The following is a 21,852-nucleotide window of genomic DNA, read 5'->3' on the forward strand; positions in this document are numbered from 1 at the left end:
TCTTTTAGTAGTATCCTGAAGCAAAGAGAAGGTGTATTGATGAGAACGACTAAGAATTATTTTCTCTTCTTAGTGGAGGTGCCTTTTGTGTAGGAAAGGCAGTGGTTTTATTTTTCATTACTGCTAAAATTTGCTATATTGTCTTCTATTATTAACCTTACCAGAAATTGGCTTTTCCCAGGTATCACTATATTCCAAAGGTTTTTCCACATCCATGCCAATTTGTCTGGCAATATCCTCAGGCGTATATACATCATCTGTGAAACAAAGGAAATGAATTAAGTATCCACAGTGCAGTACCAGCTCATGGAATACTTGTATATTGCATATGTTCAAACTCTAGCTAACATTAAGTGCAGAACTGGCATATACGGCCCACCTATGTTTTTACTAAGAATTTAGTGATATCCTTTATCTTCCTATTCAAGTAAGTAAAAACTGATCTGGGTCTAGAGAGTTTGCAATTTAATTTTAAACATTCCTTGAAAAAATTTTATTTGGAAAGAGAGACTTAATAAGATTAAAACATAACAGATGAGTTAAACCAAGATTATACATGGAAAGATGAATATAGAGAACATTCTGTATACATTTAAGTATATAGAATAAAATGTCCATTGATTCTGGCAAAGGACAAAGTTCTCCTTCTCCCCAAAATAAGATCTTCAGTTACCCTCCATATTGAATGGCTACAGCAATATTGAACCAAACATACAATGTATCTGGAGTACTGGAGGCAAAGTGTACATAAAATTCAGTTTGTATATAAAAGAAAATCCTACTTAAAAGTTATATAAACACGGTTTAAAAAAACTGAAGTAAATGCCATTAAAAAGATTAACACAACTACTCTTGGTACAGAACAACTTTTTAACATGCTGATATTTATAGGACTGCCAGACTGTTAAATTAATATGCTTTCCCTATACAAAATATTTACTTTATAAGAACTCTATATATGGCAGAGTGAGAAGATGTACTACAATTTCATCATGTTTGTGGAAAAAAAAAAAAAAAAAAAAAATCACTCTTTCTCCAGACATAAGAAAAAAACCCTGAAAGTTAATGTATTAAAAAACCCACAACCCCAAAACCTTCAAAATTAAATTCATTATCAAATTCCAACCCTATTCCAACATGATCTAAACACTTTAACCAAAGATTTAATAGGTTTGTAATCTGGTGCTTAGCTTGTTTTGAGATTAAACTAGTATTTTAACAGCATGAAGCAGATAATTTCTCAATTATTTTACTATTTGGCCATTCTTGCTAGGCATACTTTAGGACACAGTCCATAGTATGGACATGTTAAATGACTTACTTAAGATTAAAGCAATGAGACTTGTAGTAAGCTGGGAACAGGATGCAGGACACCTGGTCCCTGTGACTAAAATTTCTAAACACATAATGTGGTTTTATATAAGTGCAGTTTGTCTTCAGGTAACTAAAGTAGTTAATTAGATCTTCAGATATACAAAGTGCCAGAGTGCTAATCAATGTTTCACGTGAATGATGTTCAAGGAAGAAGAGGCATGAGAAGACCAGTACCAGCTTTAAAAGCTTTAAAATGAAAAACGATCTTGTACATCACGCATCATAGTCATTTAGTTTCTTAGCTTCCTCTCACAATAAACACAGCAACAAAATGTAGCAGCACATTGACTAAATCACACTAAATCACTCAAGTATCCATTACAAGTCTAATTTAGTTTTGCATCTTACAGTATCTACAGAAAAGCCTATCTCTACCTCTGTCCTGCTCCTTACAATCTAATTTAGAATCACAATCTTTTCTGAGTTATATCAGCTAGGAATGAACAAAATATTGTATACATTCTAGATGGAAGAAGTAAATTATTTTTTTCAGAAACTTGCACTGCTGTTCTCTCATTAGTAAAGCAGGCATGAAAAATAAGTCAAAGTTTCAGGGAAAAAGCTGATCAAACCACAACACTTCCCTGTTGACAAAACCTCCTTTTTGAATGTTTCATTGCACTTAAAAGTTACATAAAAGTTTGTTTGTGCTTTCACACAAGGTACCTGCACTATCAAACAGCTTGCTGTATTTATCACAGCATTTGCCTTATGCTAGCTAACGTAACTTGCTTTTTGTAAGCATTTTGACTTACCACATTCATCCAAACGTTCAACAGAACTAAGAATAGATGTATTACTTGCATGTGTGTTTGTGTCTTCTTTTACCTCTATCATTCTTCCTGAAAATATTCATGTAGTCTGGAACACCTTAAAACTAACCACTGCATCTTTAATAGCAGGAATACCATTAGAAGGGTGGATCATTTTAAGGGAAGAACTGGAAAAAGTGACCTTGATAAAACAAACTGAAATACTTTAATACTTGAGTTCCTCTAGAACTTGGCTATATACCCACAGTTTCAAAAATAAAATAGAACACAAAGTTAATGGCCATTATAACGAAAACCAACTCTCTCTCACTTTCACAAGGGAAATGGAAATGTTGCTCAAGGTTTGTTTGCTGAAGGTTGTCTGGAAGCTTAATAGATCAGGGGCAGTTTTTAAATGGTTAGGATTAAGTAAAAAACCTGAGTAAGATAAGTTACCTACATTAAGACAAATACAAAAAGCCATCGTCAATAAAATGAAATTCTAGAGAAAATGGCTAAAACATGGTAGAAAACTGAAAGGAATGTTAGTCATGAGGAGGCAATCCCTGCCTCTTTCCCACAGTCAAGTTTACCACCTGGCATTACAGCTAGCCAGGACACTGGAAAGTCTGCCAGGAAACCAGCCACAATTCCATCTGCTGCCGCTGGAAAAAAACAAATTCTACTGCTTATCATCTGGATCCTGCAGCTGCCAAGCACACTCTGTATGGGGTGAAACATCTTTGCACTGATGCTAATGAGCACAAACAGGAAGAACTGGAGTACATTCAATAGCAGTGCCAGCCCATCAAGGAATTAAAAGATCCAAACTGGTCTTTGAACAACAGAGTATCCATGTCTCTTCAGTAAACGTGCTCTTCTTCAGAGAAAGAAAAAATGATGTAATGTCTAAAGGTAATCCTGAAAACATACTCTTCCTTACAGTCCAGTTAAGGATTCTGATCGGCTTAGATCAGAAGTTAAGGATTCTGATAAGCTAACCACAGAAAATAACATAACATTTTCAAAACAGAAGAAATAAATTTCCCCACTCCCAAAAATCATCTGGATATCTTAAAATGTTATGATTTCTCTATGATGGCACTTACTGAAAAGCAAACTTTTTTGTCTTTGCTCAGCTGGTAAGATTTAGGGTTCCAGGTTAGTGGATTTCTCTTTTCTAAGTCTCTTCTGCAGACTTAGGAATTCTGCTCACAATATGTAATTGCACATCGCTTGGGAGAGATCTAGAAGATTTCTTCAACCAATTACCTGAACTCTCTTGTTGTGCGAAATTATTTTTGTGAGCACAAACAGCCTCGTAGGCTCAGACACTGCATTTGCCACAATACTGTGACATACCTGCTTTACAGAAGACTTCAGATTTCACTTATTGATCATCAAGGAAAGCACAGACTGAAAAGTTGTGAAAAGCTGCAGTCCTCTCTCAACATGTAATGAACGTACAAAATTCACTGGTGATTTCTCTACACTTCTGAGAAGAAAGGTGCAGACTCACAGAAAGATATCAATGAGTTGCTATGTCAGCAAGGTTGAAGGCACAAAGAAATAGGCAGTAGATAATAAATGCCAGCTCTTCCTTAGTACTTTGGACACCAGGTTTAACTTAAAAGGCTCACTTGGCAGAACAGAAAATCTAGATAACAGACATCTTCAGGATGTTTCTTTAACTTAGAGAAAAAAGACTTATGTAACTGAGCAGTAGAAAATATTACAAGAAGTATCATTTTCCAGAAGAATTCTAAAAGAAGGTACTTATTTGCCTGTGAGTACACACAGCATGCACAGGAAGGTAACAGTCTTGTGACAATTTTTGACACCATCCACCACAACGGAGCTCTAGTTCTTCCTGGCACTGGCACTACTATAAAGACATGGAAATAATGACAACTAGTGGGCATTCCAATAGGAGCATTTAAAATAAGACTGCTTAAAACAATACTTCAGCAGTCACCTAAACCAGCATTAAACACAATAGATTACATTTAACCATTTACATGTCTACTATTATGTTTATACTGCTGATTTACTTAGCATGCATTCTTTTTTTTCTTCTTTTTAATCTACAGATACCTCTGCCAAGGTTACTACTATGTGGGAGAAGGGAAAAGCTTTATATACCGTCTAACATAATTGTGTATTCATGCATACTTTCATAACACTATTTCAAAAGCCACCTATTCCTGGAGACTTATGTGCATTCTGCTTATTTTGGTAATCAGATATTAGAAAGCTCACTTATAAGCAGACTGTCAACACAAGCGAAGACCAGAACTTTCTGACCCACAACTACTGCCACTGGTCATTTAATCCTGTAACTGTCTCTGATGTCCTGGAATTCGATGGGCTCATCTCATTTACCAGAAGGACTATGAAAGGTCAAAGAGCACATACCTCCAATGAAGGCATCCACTCTATATGTAATACAGAAGAGTATGTCATGTTCTGAACAGGCTATTTTTAATTAAATTTAAATATACAACCATCTCTTCTGAGGTTTTGCCATTTCTAACAACATGGTGGGCTTCTCAAAATTATGTACAAGAGTCAGTAGCTCAAATCATACTAAGGTGAACAACAGGTATTAAATTGCCAAAAATACTTTGGAAGTCCTAGTACAGAGAAACATTACACAGACAAAAAAAAGCAATGTGTAGAGTAGATGGTATATTACTCAGGTTATCCTCATCCAGCTAGCACAGAGCAATAGTATGGGACAGTAGCACTGTTACTAGTGGGTGAACAGCCAAAAGTTTGCATTAAATACGTGTATTATTTATTTATATTATTTATAATTTTAAACTTGCATCAATGAACAATCCCAAAATTCTGTATTTCATAGAATCATAGAATCATTACGGTTGGAAGAGACCTCAAAGATCATCAAGTCCAACTGTATACCTGATGCCACCATGCCCACTAAACCTTGTCCTGAAGCGCCACATCTAAACGTTTTTTGAACACCTCCAGGGATGGTGACTCCACCACCTCCCTGGGGAGCCCATTCCAATGCTTAATGACCCTTACAGTGAAGAAGTTCTTTCTAATGTCCAGCCTGAACCTCCCCTGGCGCAACTTGAGACCGTTTCCTCTTGTCCTATCGCTAGTTAACAGGGAGAAGAGACCAACCCCCGCTTCGCTACAACCTCCTTTCAGGTAGTTGCAGAGGGTGATCAGGTCTCCCCTCAGCCTCCTCTTCTCCAGACTAAACAACCCCAGCTCCCTCAGCCGCTCCTTGTAAGGCTTTTTCTCCAGGTCCTTCACCAGCTTTGTCGCTCTTCTCTGGACACGCTCCAGCAGCTCAATGCCCTTCTTGTAGTGAGGGGCCCAAAACTGAACACAGTATTCGAGGTGCGGCCTCACCAGCGCAGAGTACAAAGGTAATTAACCAACGGCTGTACTAAAAAACCCAACAGTATTTGTATTGACATAATAAATTAATGCTTTATTAAATAAAAAAATCATGTATTCATTATGAATTAGCACTGACAACATTATTTTGATTGGATGGAAAAATCAAGTACAATTGAAAAAGAATAAATGATTTTCCTGTAACTAAACCAGTATTTTGAATAAATCTTTGTGGTTAGGGATGTATTGTAAGGATGTGTAAACTGAAGTGACAGTTCTCACCCTCCTCTATCATCCATCAACTTGGAACTTTCTTGGTGCTGAAGTATTCAAGCTTGAATACCGCATAGTTCGAACACTGCATAGTCTGCATATGAGTAGGTCTGACGTGAACATACCATGTGCATACTAGTAGCTAGCAAGATACCTGGCTTTAAGGCTTTCTTACCAAGCCTTCTGACTTGGACTTAAACAACTGGGTAATCCTTTTCAATAAAGTGTTTTCCAGTAATTATTCTGGACCTATCATCTAGAAACCATCAGTAAATAGTAGCCACATAATAATCTATATGTAAGTTTACACTGTCTGAGTGTCAATATCATTTCATCACTCAGGAATTACACAGCATGACCAGTAGCAGCAATTACACACAGTACTCTGAAGAATTAACTTCTATAATGAAACATAATGAAATATTTTGCAGGGCTCAAGATGATTTGAGGAAGTCACATTCCTGTCTTTTACTGACACGTTAAAAATACCCAAAACCTGTAGCTCTACCTGTTGTTGGCACAATCCACTTTGGCAGTCCAGGTGCTTTTGTTCTAGCTGGTGCTAGTGTGGTTTTACTAAGAGCTGTGAGAGAGTTTAAAAAGAAAAAAAAAAAAAAAAAGAAAGAAAAAGTCCCATTAGAAGAAAACCCAACAGACTTTTATGCGATACCAACAATTCCACACTACAGAAGAAAAATTAACATTTGCTGTGATAGTACACATAGTTCGGGTTTCTTTTTTTCCGATTCAGAAAAGCTTTACTTCTTGACTGATTAATTGAAAGAAAAATACCCTTTTTCCCAGGAACACTTAAAATTCCACTGAGAATAGGTGAAATTAATTAATTAATTATTCTCTTCCCCATCCCAAATTGAATAAACAATTATTACCAGGTCTGGTCTGTGATTTATCAGATGGCTTTGGTCTTGCAGAAGTGAGACGCGTTTTATGAGGTGCTAAAAGAAATAAGGCTCAGTTTAGATGCTATGTATAAAAGGAACACCGATAATGCAGTGTAATTTGCCAGAAAAAAGGTCCATGCACCAATATGATACAGCAAAATGGACACATGAGAATTCTATGCTTTCCAATCCAAAATGCACGCTGAAAATGCTAGTTTCCTTAGTGGTCAGATGACTCCATCATGCAATCTGACCAGTTACATTCATGTTTAGGTTTAGGAAAAGATATAAAATATTTACAGCCAGTTACCCAACTGTATATGGATACAGAGTTAGCTCTGCAAGGTATCCATGGCCTTAAGACATTTAATTAGGTTCTGTAAAAAACAAACAAACAAAAAACCTCAAAATAAAACACCAAATTGAACACCCCCAAATCAAATATTCAGATAAAAACATGAAACATTAAAATAGTGCTGAGAAAACAATGGGAAGCATTCAATGCAGACACTGTGTAGGGCTGCTGAAGCATAGTGATATCATCAAGGTTAAAATCAGAAGCCTTTAACCTTTTCTTATTGTTGCCTTTCACTTGCCAAACAATTTTGGTATTCTAGTTGTTACAGAATCTGTGTGAATCACACTGAAAGCTGAAAGCATAAGCAGTAGTCACTGTCATCTTGTGCCAAATTATCAACCTCTATAACTCAAATTTTTGAATAAACAGAGCTAGCTATTTGATATTCAAACCTAATAACCATTCTACCCATAACACTCAACCCAGCCTCTCTGAAGTGTCAGAAAAAATACTTATGCAGGAAAGAACATATTACTCATTTTTGACATTTACATTTGGGAAAAGTTTTACAGATTTGGATTTAGTATTTTATAAGGAAAAATGTGGAAGTCAGTTACATCAATGTTTGCAGTACTATGCATCTGAGGATCCAATATATAGCACTAATACTGTTTAAAAGCTTCATATCATCTTTGAGGCAATACTGATTAAACCTCGATTTTTCAAAGCAATAAACAAAAAACATTTGATAAAGGAAAAAATAATTTTCATGTTGTATATTTGGAATAGTTTTAAAGGTAGTAACAAACAGTCCATTAAACCTTAAACTGTACTGATTTTACTGAAGATCTACAGACTCTCAATACAACATCTTAAGAAAATAATAAAAATTACCTGTATTGAACCGTGGAATTTCAGTTGCTAGGGCAGTTTTGGGCTTGGGGGAAATTTGGTACGTTTCATTGGGAACTGAAAGTGAAGATATTATTGCTTATCAAATGATTTCCTTTTAAACATAAGATACCACAGGTGGAAGGGAATTTCAAACTGTCTTTGTGCAGACCATAAACAAAAAGAGTCAGTGCTAGAAACCTGGCTGAAAATCATGCTTTTATACAGAGAAAAGACTTTTCAAGACTGGGAAAATATATATAGTTAGTAAGTCAGACAAAAGAAGAAAAGATGGTCAGGTAATGCATTTTTATATGACTCCTCAGCCTTGTACATGAAATACTTATTTCTAGAAAGAATTGCATGAAAGAGAAAACAGCTGGAAAATTAAAACCAGCAACATTTTGTACATGCACTGGAATGTGACTAACAAATGAACATGACATGAAGATACATTAAGGTATTTCTGTGGATTAAAGTGCAAGTTTAGCCATATAGCAAAAGCAGAGAAAGTAAAGTTTTGTGGAAAATAAACTGACATAATATTCTCATTACCCAAAGTCATTTTGGACCCATCAACAACATGAACTGTTATCAGGTTAATTGATCCCAGGTGTGTTGCCCTTGGAGCTACAAGAAATAAAACATTGTTCTGTGAGAAGTGAAACTAAAGAAGTTGGATTTCATTAGGGATCTGTGTCCTTTGGTTCCTAAAAAAACCTATCTACGCATCTGCTAAGACAATTTTAACAGACATGAGACAGACATGTGTTCTGATTAGCCTGGATGTATTTTCATGCTGACAGCCAGACAGTGCAACTATTCTGCTGGGCCTCCATCAACTTCAGAACAAATGCCCTAAAGGTGGACTTCTGACAGTCTTTGGTCTTTCTCACATTGGGTATATTAATTTGCACTTCCCTAAAAAAATTCCTAAAAGCTTGTGGGAACGTATTTATCTTTCAGACATTCTTCCCTCACTCCAGTTTGATCCAGTTTAGTGAAAGATATCTAAGTGACTGGATGAAAAGGAGAGACTGGCAGGCAGAGGCACACACTACATGCCTCTCTGTCCTTCAGAAATAAGGTTAAAACATGGAAGCTGGAAAGTAACCTACTTACTAGCATAAAGTGCAGTGGCTAAACAGAGCCATTTAACAACTTTCCTAACAGTAGTTTATTTTGCATACGTATCATTATAATGATTTAAAATTTAAAAGGAAGAGAATAAACATATAAATTCTGTTTTCTAAAATTCTTTGCCTAAAACTAGCTTTGTAGTGGTACAAAACCACGGCACTAAGGCCTTTAGAAAAGAAATATTTTTCCTGGACCGTTCAGTTTGATTTTCATAGCAATATATACGTACAGTTCTTGAATGAATTCTCTGCTTAAATTCCTTTTGGCTATATAAAAAGGGCTAGAAGTCTAAGGTTAAAAAAAAGGGGGAAATGATAAAACTATTCATTAACTTATTTGCCTAAAACTAAAATATTATCAGTTTGGAGGTTTGATCAGAGACTAAGAAAGATTAGGAGCTGCTCTTTCTTATAACTATGTTGTTGCTCCTCCACTAACATTTTTTTTCTCCTGTAACCTTCCTACCTAGTAAATTTTATGGAAATAGTTCACACCCAGGGTAAAGCTGAGATATCATCCTTCATTATAACTATGCATCCCTAAATCTACTGTAGTTACTGCAAAAATCACTGATAGAAAGAAGGTACCTATACTTTTAGCATCTAATTATCTTGGACTGAGATCCTGTAATCCAAGTTTCAAAAGTACTCAAGAAATTGAAGCAAATGTATTTAGGGTAATAAAATCCCCTGAAAGAAAAGTACTTAGTGAGGCTGGCCACAGCAGTATATTTTTATTAAAATTAACTGAATTCCTCATATTTTTAATGGCTACTACCCACCAATTCAACAAACAAATGTTAAAAACCCCAACCATCTTAAATTCTGCTCTCCATGGAAATGGATGCAATTCTTGGGCACTCTCTTTGATATAATTTATTAACATATTCTGAGCTGAACCTTGATACTAATTTCTGTCTACATATCATGCATGTCATATGACTGCAGTACTGAATGACAGCAGAAAGTGTAACTAAGGTAGTGCCACAATAACACTTTTAAAGTTACAAACTTTAAATTACCAGGTTTAGTCTGTGATACTTCTGGCCCCACAGATGTTTTGGGTTTGGAAGGAATAAACAGTGTTTCTTTTGGAGCTGAAAGAAAAGGAAAAAGATTTTTATTGTATTCTTCAGGAGTTATGATCCAATGCCATATTTAGCCCACAGAAAATGCATGCTTCAAATGCCTGAAAAAAAGACAATAACAATTCCATGGCTTTCTGGAACCTGAAACGAAATGACTATCCAAAACACAGAAAAGTCCTAACACTGTGCTGTAGGATAAGTTGAGTTAGTCCCTAAAATTCTCACTCTAAAAGAAAAATTGACCACTGAATTTGGTTGGAGATCTGACAAATACGGGCTTCTGACCAGACATGAGCTGTAGGTTATTTCTGCTTTACTTCTAGGGTAGAATAGAGACTCATTTGCATTAAGAAACATGCATGTGTTTAAGCAGAGTGAAGGACAGTGAATGATGTTACACAAAGTACCACACTGGAGCATGTTCTCTAGGAATTTATCCATTGAAAAATTTAAAATACCTGCATCTTAACTTTAAAGAAACTTATTTACCCATTGTTGCCCTTGAATGCTCAGTGGTAGTAGAAGATTTTGTAATAATTGGTTGTGGAGTTGTCTGATGTATTGCTGTTAAGGAGAAAATTAGAATATTAAACTGTAATGGAAACATAGTAGCATTTGCACAATTTCTGAAACTTTCAAAATGCCCCAAACTAAAGAGTACCAGAATATCTTAAAAATCAACTGCTGACTGGTATTGTTATCTTTCTATTAACTTCTCCTGTACATTCCTTCTATAACAAAAATGGGAAGAGACACAGACCTCTGTACCTATTTAAGAATACTTTTGTTTCAGCATAGCACACAACGTCAGTTGCTAACTGTACAAGCACATTGCAAAGGAGTTCTGTTGCATTTTATGGATTTAAAAAAAAAGAAAGTGCTTTCACAGAGAACTCAGTCTATCTAGCCATCGAAATTTGTCAACACCCACATTACTACATTTCAGTCATCATTTGCCACATGTAATAGAAAGGAGGAAAAACATTTTTGGCTCTATACTACAAATCCTATTATTATTTTCAGTGTAGTTTTGGCATGTTTTGGATTGACTGACTTAAGTGTAATGCATTTGTTTCAGCACAGAACCAGCTATGAATAATTCTGTTAAAAAGCACAAAACCTGAGGCTAAGGGAAAGAATGATTAAACACAAACACACAAAATGAAAAGAATGACTCCATTACCAGGTTTGGTGTGTGGCACTCTTGGTTTTTCAGATGTTTTTGGTTTGGTATGAATGAACTGTTTTTCAATTGGAGCTGAAATAAAAACAAACAGCACCCAGAACAATAATTAAAAAAAACACACTGCTTTCATAGCACACAAGGCACGTAAGTATGATCTGATCTGTAATAAGGCAAATTATCAAAGGGTAAAGCTGAAAATCAATCAGTTGGAATTCCTGCAAAGAATGGAAAACAAGTTAAATGGCCACTGACACAAACCGACTTCCCCAAAACTATATACAAATTTGTAGCTTTGGATGAAGCAGTGAAGAATATAGTCATGAACAGCATACAGTAAAGTAATGGGACAAAAATAGACAGTAGTAGCCTACATATTCCACATCTGCGATACATGAGTATCTGAGGACAGGAGCTATTTTTCAGTGGATCCTTCATATCAGACTTGATTTATAAATTAACATCTTTGTTCTTACGTGGGAACTATTCAATCTTGTTATCTTCATACTGTTCCATTAAAAATTCTTGCCATGTAGGAATCATCTACTGGAAAAGGTTATCTTAGCACTTGCTAGTCTGCGATCCACACCAAAGTGAGAGGTCCTCAAAATATTTGCCTTAGCCTGTGCACTCTTCATCTTCCTTGCTCTGAAGAACCATTTTCTGCATATGAATATTGCATCACGTAGCCCCAGATGTGAACGACAGTGCACATAAACTTCATAAAGCTATATAACGTGGTACCAAATGAATACTAACCAAGTATCAATACAAACAAGTACCAATGCATACAGGGAATATATATTGAAATAGAAACATGATGAAAAGCATTTTTCATTTTCTATTCCTCAAAAAGGAAAAACATAATTCAAGGATTATTAAATGGCTATTAATACTTCATTAATGATGCCATTTCGTTCTCAGAAAATCACAGTCAATGTCTGTCTCTGAAACTGGGGACAGAGAACTGATTATTAACAAAGATTGCTCAAGCAGGACTCCTGCTGCCCAATACTGCTTGGATTCATTGACTCTTATTTGGTCCACATCCTGACCTTTAAGTTAAGAAGAAAGAATTCTCAGCTAATGTTTCATATATTTAACTAAGTTTTCCCAACATGGATGACTAGAAGTTAGCAGAGAAGATGGCTTGAAGAACTAGTATTTGATTTGGAGGGTCACATAGCTGGTCTGTTTTGGTATATGTTATGCTATAGTTAATACCTCATCATTTTCTCACAATTTCTTATCTAAAATTATACCATGAGAAGTCAAGCAGAAGAGTATTTTAGGATGACAGTATCCATACCTGAGATGCAAAAGTTACAGGCATCACCACCTGCTCTTTAAATAAAGTCACCTTTTACTGGAAAATATATAACATCTGAAGGAATTACATCATCCTGACTGGAAAGGCTAGAAGATGAGGAAAAGAACCTTCAAAAAGTAAATGAGCTCATGCATTATTACCCTTATCAAGAACAAAGGGCAAGCAAGTATCTAGAAGCAGAGCAAAACTTCATTATTAGTTTTGATATCATGTAATGAGCTCTAAGATCTTCTCTAACAAGAAAGGAAAATAGAGTAATTATTTATGAAATACACGTGATTACCCAATGTTGCCTTTGTTCTTTCAGCAATATGAGGAATCATAGTGGTATCTGGTTCATGGAAGGCTGGAATGATTTCTGTTGGAAAAAATGTCGATAAATGCTCAGAATAATGAAGAAACTCTCCCTCTCCCTCCTGCCCCCTTAAAAAAAGCCCTTCAGCACTATACTATATACACCAGGAAAGGGATGTTTAAAACCAGCAATGGGCACTTACACCCTCAGAGATTTACAGTTACAAAGAGTTCAATTGTTTGTTTGATTTTAACATCTAGATGCTTAAAAAACAATAATAACAACCCTTCAGTGAAATCACAGACTATCTTATACAGGTCAGTCACATTTATGATCGGGAGCCTCCTAATCGAAATACAACTGAAGGGAATCCTCCATCTCAATCTGGATGAAAATGTGTAAACAAAGGAAAAGCACTGCAACAGCTTTAAGAGGCTTCTCTCATAAGAGCTTCAAAAACGTAGTGCAAACAACTGAAGTGCATTGCTCAGACACAAGCCGTAAATAACTTTTTATCATTGATTTAAACATACAGGTCACCACTACTTCTTCTGGTAATATGCACATAATATAAAGAAAAAAAATCTCGAACTGTTGTAGTTTCCATCAGTGTTATGACTTAATTGCAGCATTGCAGAGGTTTCTTAAGCTAGAATGATACCCAGATAACAGAAAATGTACTGTTGACAACTCCCCCCACTGCCCACCCTGAAAAAGCAGTTGCTCAATTATCAACCACAGCTTGACAAAAGACCAGATAATTTACCAGGCTTGCTGTGTGGAGCATCTGGGATGGGATCTGCTTTAGGTTTAAAAGGAGTATGTTGTGGTTCTTTAGGAGCTGAAAGAAAAGATCTGTTCTAAGGGTTTATGCTCTTCAGAAATTAGATAGGTTTATTGCACAGGCACTGCATACCTTGGGCATGCAAAGAAAAACAAGATCCTTACATGAGAGACTGAAAAATGGTGTGCCAGATACACACAGGAATTTAAAGAGAAAAGAAAATCATGAATGAAAACATGGGTGGAATATTGATCAAGTAAGCAAAATCTAGAGTCAACCAACAAAAACTGAAGGAACACGGACAACTATAGCGGACATGTTTCCATCTGTATTTCAGAGCTCATAACTGCAATACCCATGGCATACTTGTCTCCTACAAGTGTCAAAGAAATACAAAGTGTGTGAGAGTGAAAGAAATTTTCTGTGAAGACAACAAAACAGCTAGGAATCTTTCAATACCTGGAAGAGAGTAGAATTAAGTTTGATAAGTAGAAAAGAAAATAAATCAAAAGCACAAACAGATAATGTGAGAAACAGACTAATCTTTGGTCCAAGGAGCAGCAGGGAAAAAATAATAACACCGACCAGTCCAAGGTAACATCTTTACCTGTTGCTGTCTTTGGTTGTTCAACTGTAAATGTAGTAGGTGCCAAAACTTCATAAAAACAAGAACGTACACAGAATTAGTGATAAGTGCAAGCAAAAGGGTAAAATTACCCCCTTTTACATGACTGATTTCCTTTCAAATTGGAACACATACTTAAATTTGTTCATTTTTGGGGTTTTTTTTGGTTTTTAAAAATTATTTATTGGTGGAATTAGTGAATATATACTCACTCAAAAGGAAGGTTCAACTGTTGCTTTCAGAACCATCAGGAGTTTGAGGTTTGGCAGTTCACTAGTATTTAAATCCCTATTAAATATATTTTTAAGGGCGAGTTCCATTACAAGGGCATACAAACATATGAGTGGTTTGAGTTACAGATATTTAGAGTCATACACGAAGGCCCTCAAATATGTTTTTCTAAGCATCTTTTGACAGGCACAGAAGAGATGCAACTTCTTCCAAGAACATTCTTACAATGTTTGTATGTTGTCTACCCTGCTATGCAGATTATTCATCAATGACAGCTGTCATGTGGCTAAAAAGCATATAAAACTCATGAAAACTCAGCCATTAAAAATACAAATCAGCTTTATCTTCCTTTAAACATGTATTTAACGATCATTAGAATATCTATTTGTTTGTAATATGAAGAGATCTTAATCAACACTTGATTCATTGAGGTAAGACAACTCAAAAGAAACCCTGAATATCCAAGCACAACAAAACAACGTATTTACCAGGTTTTGTGTGTGGTACATCTGGAATTGGTGATGCTCTAGGCTTGGAAGGGACTCGCCGACTTTCTTTTGGACCTGTGAAGATGAGCAAAGTGTTGAACATGTTATTGAGGATGATGATGCAACATAAGTCTTTTGATTTTCCTGACAGGAGATTCATTTTCTGCAAAGAAATTTTTTAGGAAGTATTTCTTCCATTTGAAAATAATCACAAAGAAATGTCTTGTCAATGCAATCAATATTACGTTAGTGCAGAGACTAAAGACAAAGTGACTGGTACAGTGCAGTGTTGGATTAACTCTCCACTTCGCTCAGTTCTACCAAGCAGAGTTTTCTACAGAATAAACTGCTGTAGTTCTAAGAGTGCCCCTAGTTGTCCTTCTCAAGTGTTTCATATTCTAAAACTCTGCTGCTCATTTAAATCAACTTTGCATTAAAAACAGATATCCAGCAAAGCAGACAAAGCACAAGAAATGTGGAAATCTACCACTAATTTTCAAATGGACAGAATTATTTCCAAGGTTTTGGGAACAGGAAAGTACTGTAATTTTACACTTGTAAATGGGTAACTAGAAAATACATATACCTCTGTCACATTTTGTGGCAATTAAGATGCAAATTTTCCTAAATGCAAGGGTTCAAGATGAATGTTAAGCCCCCATTATCCCTACCATTATACAAGTTACTGACATGTATAAGTATCTAGCTGATTATCTTGTTCCATGACAGCTATACAGCAAAATTTCATTATGACAGTACAACACAGCCTATTCAATAAGTACCTGTGTACCTTCAGAGAACTCATCAATTTTGACATTTTTCAAACTGATAAAACTTTCATGCACTAAAGGGCAAAATATTGATACGCTTACTTGCTCTAGTTGGAGGAACACGTGGACTGGGTGATGTTTTAGGTTTGGAAGGCCCATGACGTGTATCTTTAGGAGCTGAAAGAAAGAAACTGGGTTACACTGTACTAAAATTTTCCAAGGTATCAGTGCCTGCTACCACCCATAACAGTCAAGAAAAACAGAGCAAAGATTTGAACCAAAGATATTCTGTGGAAGTGATGCAAAAGAGAAGGTTTTTTTTAACAAAATCAGACTATAGAGAAAAGAAATAGTCTTCTATTACATATCATCAACTAAGTATGTGACAGAACTACTGGTTCTATTTAAAAGGAGGACTTAAAAAATAAGAAGAAAACAAAATAAGTAGCTTCAAATACAAAGACATCACTGCTCTGTAATGGAGGTTCTACTGGAATGATTCACCGTACCAGATTCAAATGATAAAAATGCCTTAGTCAAATGGATCTGCTTCAAGGAGTCATATGACCTAAAGATCACTGAAATGATTCCGTTCTGATAGTGGAACTAAGGTTTGAGTGAAACAGAATTATTTTTCAGACCTCTATGAAGGACTGAATTTCATTTAGCAAAACTGAAGGGGAAGGGAAACAGAGAAACAAAACTTGCAGCATGGAGCTCTGCTCACCCAAGCAATATGACTAACTAGAACAGTGCCACCTCTACAGTATGACTGAGAACATGTAAGTTAGGATCCCTGTTCTGATCTGCCCTCTGCTTCTTATCATTAAATATTGAAGGAAATTGCCCTATGTTATGTGCATAACAACTTGAAAGGCACAAGGGTCCTCCTCAATTGTTTTGTAGAAAATAAGAGACGAAGAATCTTGACTGTTAAATTATTAAGGCACATACAAAGAAGGGTGACAAATGTTTGCAGATCTACTCTTAATGATTTGTGTTGAAGAGAAAAGACAACATGACTATTCAAGTAAGAAAGTATCATTACCTACTGTTGACTTTGGTTTCTCAGTTCTAAACGTAATTGGTTCCAGGACTGCATTAGTGTGACAAAAAACAAGTATTACCAAGAACAATCAAAACATTACAATCACTACCTCCACAATGATCGTACCACCCCTGCTACAGCCAATGACAGATGGTCACTCCTCCTTGAAACTCAACAGGTCAGAGTGTTATGCTGCTCAGAATTGCCTCCTGTTCAAGGCAATAGCTCTATTACAGAACAGAGCCCAAATATACATCTGAAGCTTTCATAATAAGCCACAAAGAAATTGTGGGTGGTTTTTCACCTTCAATTTTGTACACCTTCCTGACAGAAGGTTTTGATTTAAACCTTTCTGACAAGGTTTTGATTCAAACAATAGGTACAGACTTAGCAGGGGCAAAAGGAATTTTAGTTGTAATCTTTCTGCCCATTTCTCCAGCAGCAGTATCTAATGTCGCATATACCTTGGATACCCATACTAGGTCTGGCTGGGGTAGAGTTATTTTCTTCATAGCAGCCCCTGTGGTACTCTGTTTTAGATTTGTGATCAAGACAGTGTTGATAACACACCAGTTTTTTAGCTATTGCTGTAACAAGCACTCTTCAGCATCGACGACTACTTTGTTTTTCATTCTGCCCCCAAGCGAGTAGGCTAGGGGTGGCCAAGATGCTAGGAGAGGACACAGCCAGGACAGCTGAACCAAACTGACCAAAGAGATATTACATCTCATATAATGTCATGCCTAGCAACAAAACTTTCCAAAGGACTCACTGCTCCTAGACTGTCATTGGTCTGCTAGTGGGATGTGGTGTGTGGTTGCCTTTGTATCACTTGTTTTTTCCCCCCTCTTTTTATCCTTCACTTGTTAAACTGTCTTCATCTTCAGCTATGATTTTTTTTTCTCTCTTTTGCTCTTCTGATTCTCTCCTCCACCCCACTGTAAGGTGGAATGAGCAAGTGGCTAGTGGGTGCTCAGTTGCTGGACAGGGTCAACGCCCCACAGTACCTAATGCAATTGCTACTGTGAGTTGTATGACTTTCTTCCTCCATCCTTAATTAGCCCAGGGTTGTATATTGCTCTATACCAAGCTATGTAAACAATATTATAGAAAGTATTACACATTCTTAAATCTCTGAACAACATAAGGGCTGTGCAAAAGTGAACTGTAAAGTATAAAAGAATGATTGTGCCTGGGAAAGAAAAAACAAGCACACAATTTGAAAAATACAGAAAAAAACCCTTCCTCTTTGCAATGACACCACTCCTTTCACCTTCACTTTCCCAAAACCCAAGCAAATTCATACAGAACAGAGCTATTTTCACTGACAACTGCACAGAAAATGCCCAGTCTTTCAGTGACTTAAAATGTAAAAAAGAATTGAAGATAGAGATTTTAAGCTTACCAGGCTGCTTATAAATTCCACATCATGACATGTGATACTGGATTTTATCCCTCAAGGTATACTCCAACATACAAGCCCAAGGGATACATATAAATCTGAAGCTCCACTGATCACAGCAGAATTCATAAGACACACATATCAGTATGATAAAATACAGAAACAACGTACTTACCAGGTTTGGTTTGTGGCACCTCTGAGCTTGGTGATGTTCTAGGTTTGGAGGGGACACGCTGTGTTTCTTTTGGAACTGAAATAATAAAAAAAAAAGCAACTATTAAATTCTTTCAAGAACTGAGACTGACAGAAGGCATAAGATTAAAAAAGAACACATGCCTTTGGGACCCTCTGGAAACACTAAAAGCTTGTATGAGTAATGGAGAAGTATGAATGTCTGGTACACAAAGAAACAGTGCTCATGGAGAACCTGTGTAACAGGATAACACAAAGCAAGGCCAGTATGGATGGACCAGTGTAAAAGATGAAGTAGCGCATGTCAGAAACTGAGTTTAGACACACATAGGTACATTGTGGCACTTCCATCCACCTTACAGAACATATTTGTGTGAGAAAAACCAAACAAGATGATTATGAATTGTTAGTGTAGAATGACAAAAAGAAAAATTTACAGAAGGACTAAATTTAATAGTAAAAAATTATGACAGTGGAGTACAACGAAGATGTACTTGTGATGCTCGGTGTATACTGAGAAAAAAGCTAAATGTGATAGGCCCTATAGGTAAAACTGTTACCTATTGTTGGTTTTACTTGATCAGTTCTAAGTGTTCTAGATTCCAGGACTGTATCAGAAACAAAACATAAAAGCTATTACAAAAATTGAAGAGAATAACGCCACTTACAATTAGTAATACTTGTCTAGTAACTGCATTTTGAATTATATACTATGTATAACGTCTCATAAAAAACCTGTTATATTAAATGAAGTCTCTGAGAAAGCAGTGTAAGCTGAAACATAATGTGAGCTTAGTTCTCTCATAGGCTTCAAGGAGATACCCAAATATGTATCACTCCCTTATTCAGAAAATGGCTTTTCAGGGGCACGAATCTCTTCCCTTTGTGGTGTTTCAAATGCAGTTTATATACACAATTGGAATCAGAGACCATTTGCTTGTTTTCTGGATGCTGTATTATTAAAGAGCATTATGGTGTATTGCATTGCATGATCATATACTTCAGCTCTAAACTGGTATGGATCTAAAATAAAACCGAGTATTTAAGGGGCATAAGGATGTGAAATTGTTGGTATTTTCCTTGCATTTCCCACATTAGAAACAGAGGCACAATAGAAATGGTATCACTCCCTGTGTTAATTCTTCTGTATGGGTGACAACAACAACAAAAAAATTCTCTGGATCTTTTAAGACAATGTGGATGATGCTGTAAAAAAAGTTCTGTACATTACAGATTGTTGAAGAAACAGTAACTTTTTTTAAAAAAACCCCACAGAACAGTACAAACCTGTAACATTTGTGCGACAAAACCATTTTTTTGAGAAGGCCAGACTACCATAATAATGAAAAATGGTCATGGAGGTAAAAACTGAGATTATGAGAAGCTGCATTTTAAGTTGTAGTTTTGAAACAATGTTTTATGATGAACTGCCATGGTTAAAAAAATTAAGAGAGAACAGGATTTGGGCTGTTTTCTACATGAGGAAATCATATCTAATACATAACATCAGATTTCAAGAATATTGCTCCATGTCTACAATTTAAATATCTTCACTAAAGTGACTATCATGAAATTTTTCACATTTATCAAAAGATAACATATGTTAATATTTGATACCCTTGTAATTTTCTGTTGATATTACCAACTGGATAGCAGAGGACAGACAGTCATTTTTTCTGCCTACCACTGAATTCAACTGCACTCACATTTAATGGCATAGTATAAAAATCCAGTATTTTGGAATACAGTGTAAATGATCACTAATGCTAATAAATATTAATATTTATAAACAAATAGCAACTATGCACTGGGTAACTTACTTGTTCATGCAGAAAATAATAATAATGTCATGAAATTAAGTAATTGTGACTTGAAAGGGAAATGTATTTATACTAACAAAGCAAAGCAATGTGGGAAAGAATTGTACCACCTAAGTAGCCATAATACATACTTTAATTTCTAGGTATTTGCTTCATTTACCACTCTAGTCTGAGTTTAACAACAATATTCTCATCCTGCTGCCATGAAGTAGCAGAGATTTATTCTTTTGCACAATGAAAAATACCTAGCAAATTTTACTACTCCTGAAAACTGCAAATAAATCACTGAACACACAGCAGAACAGAACCCCATTATGTTTTAATTAGCTCAGATAACTAAAAAGCTGCTCAGAAATAAGTTTCATTCCAATATAAACTGTATTAGAAATAATCACACAAAGTAGTTTACCATCTTTCACTTGTGGGATATGAGGTTTGGGTGAAGTTTTAGGTTTAGAAGGAATACGTGGAGTCTCCTTTGGAGCTGGAAGAGAAAATGTGGGTAATAAGTTGGTTAAATTGCACATCAATTAGTATCTGATATCAACTTGAACACACAAACACAGAAACTTCACACCTGCAACAGAGAAAAAAAGTTTCTTTATAGGAAGTAGGAAAGAAACTCAGGTATCACTCTCCATGTGTTTACAACAATCTAAGCAAGGGAGTAGAATTTTAGTAATTTTTGAAGCTCAGGTTTTATTTTTTGAAATAAAAAGCTGGGACAAGGACAGACAAGCACAATTATGAGAAAGGTGATCCAGAGCTGCCAGCATCATTTTCTTTTAAAAAAAGGAGACATTTCAATCGTGAAGAGAGCAATACGCCCAACTGTCATGAGTGCTAAGCAAGAGAATTACCTAGAAGAAAAAGTGAAGTTTAATGAATGACAATGAAAAAATCCTAAGGCATAAGGTGATTAACTTCAGTGATGTTTTCTGTGATGAAAAAAGCAAACAACGACAGCTTGCCAAGAAAATATCGTTACCTATGGTTGACCTTGGTGGTTCAATTCTAAGTGTAATAGGTTCCAAGACTGTAACAGAAACAGTGTGACAAGGTAAATATGGAACGTACTCAAAAAAACTTAAAATCATTCCACTGTTAAGTATAAAAACAGGTGCTAATACTACACCACAGTAATACAGATCTTCAAATCAGCTTTTACTTTTGAAAACCATAGACAATTAAACTTCCTAATAATACTGGTTCAATAAGAAAAACATAATTGCACAAACTTGATGGCAATGGAAGCAAAAACGTGTTAATAGAAATCAGTAAATCCTAGAATAAGCAAGGAAAGAGACCACACAGCTTAACTTGGAGACAGCAAGGGACTCAATATACAAAAATGTCAGGTATCCCCAAACTGAAGTCTGCCACTACCTGAAAGTGGCATACTGACCATGACAAAGCAGTTGACTGCTCACCTTAGAGGATAAATTCAAGCAGAGCACTAAAAGGCTGCTATTGGTACAGCTCCTCACAAACTATGCCAAATTGGGGGAAAAATACAAAAAAAGGAAAAAAAAATCACAACCCTAAATTATGAAATGGCAGAATCTATAAACATTTCCAGGCAGTATAGAAAATAT

The 21,852-nt window shown here is 35.8% G+C and overlaps 1 protein-coding gene across 1 annotated transcript in view; it reads right to left on the bottom strand.

Moving 5' to 3' along the window:
* The window catches only part of ABI3BP (ABI family, member 3 (NESH) binding protein), a gene marked incomplete at its 5' end in the record, with an annotated part of 57,005 nt that extends 36,264 nt beyond the window's left edge, over positions 1-20,741 (bottom strand). Inside the window, 12 exons of the mRNA XM_009705115.1 lie at positions 162-257; positions 7,866-7,940; positions 10,024-10,098; positions 10,579-10,653; positions 11,273-11,347; positions 12,886-12,960; positions 14,289-14,336; positions 15,026-15,100; positions 15,898-15,972; positions 18,421-18,495; positions 18,998-19,045; positions 20,667-20,741. Coding sequence (XP_009703417.1) covers positions 162-257; positions 7,866-7,940; positions 10,024-10,098; positions 10,579-10,653; positions 11,273-11,347; positions 12,886-12,960; positions 14,289-14,336; positions 15,026-15,100; positions 15,898-15,972; positions 18,421-18,495; positions 18,998-19,045; positions 20,667-20,741 — 867 coding nt within the window. The remainder of the gene's footprint in view (positions 1-161; positions 258-7,865; positions 7,941-10,023; positions 10,099-10,578; positions 10,654-11,272; positions 11,348-12,885; positions 12,961-14,288; positions 14,337-15,025; positions 15,101-15,897; positions 15,973-18,420; positions 18,496-18,997; positions 19,046-20,666) is intronic.
* Between the last annotated feature and the right edge of the window lie 1,111 nt (positions 20,742-21,852).

The sequence above is a fragment of the Cariama cristata genome, unplaced genomic scaffold (genome assembly GCF_000690535.1).
Source record: "Cariama cristata isolate BGI_N322 unplaced genomic scaffold, ASM69053v1 scaffold5330, whole genome shotgun sequence".
Classification (NCBI taxonomy): Eukaryota; Metazoa; Chordata; class Aves; order Cariamiformes; family Cariamidae; genus Cariama; species Cariama cristata.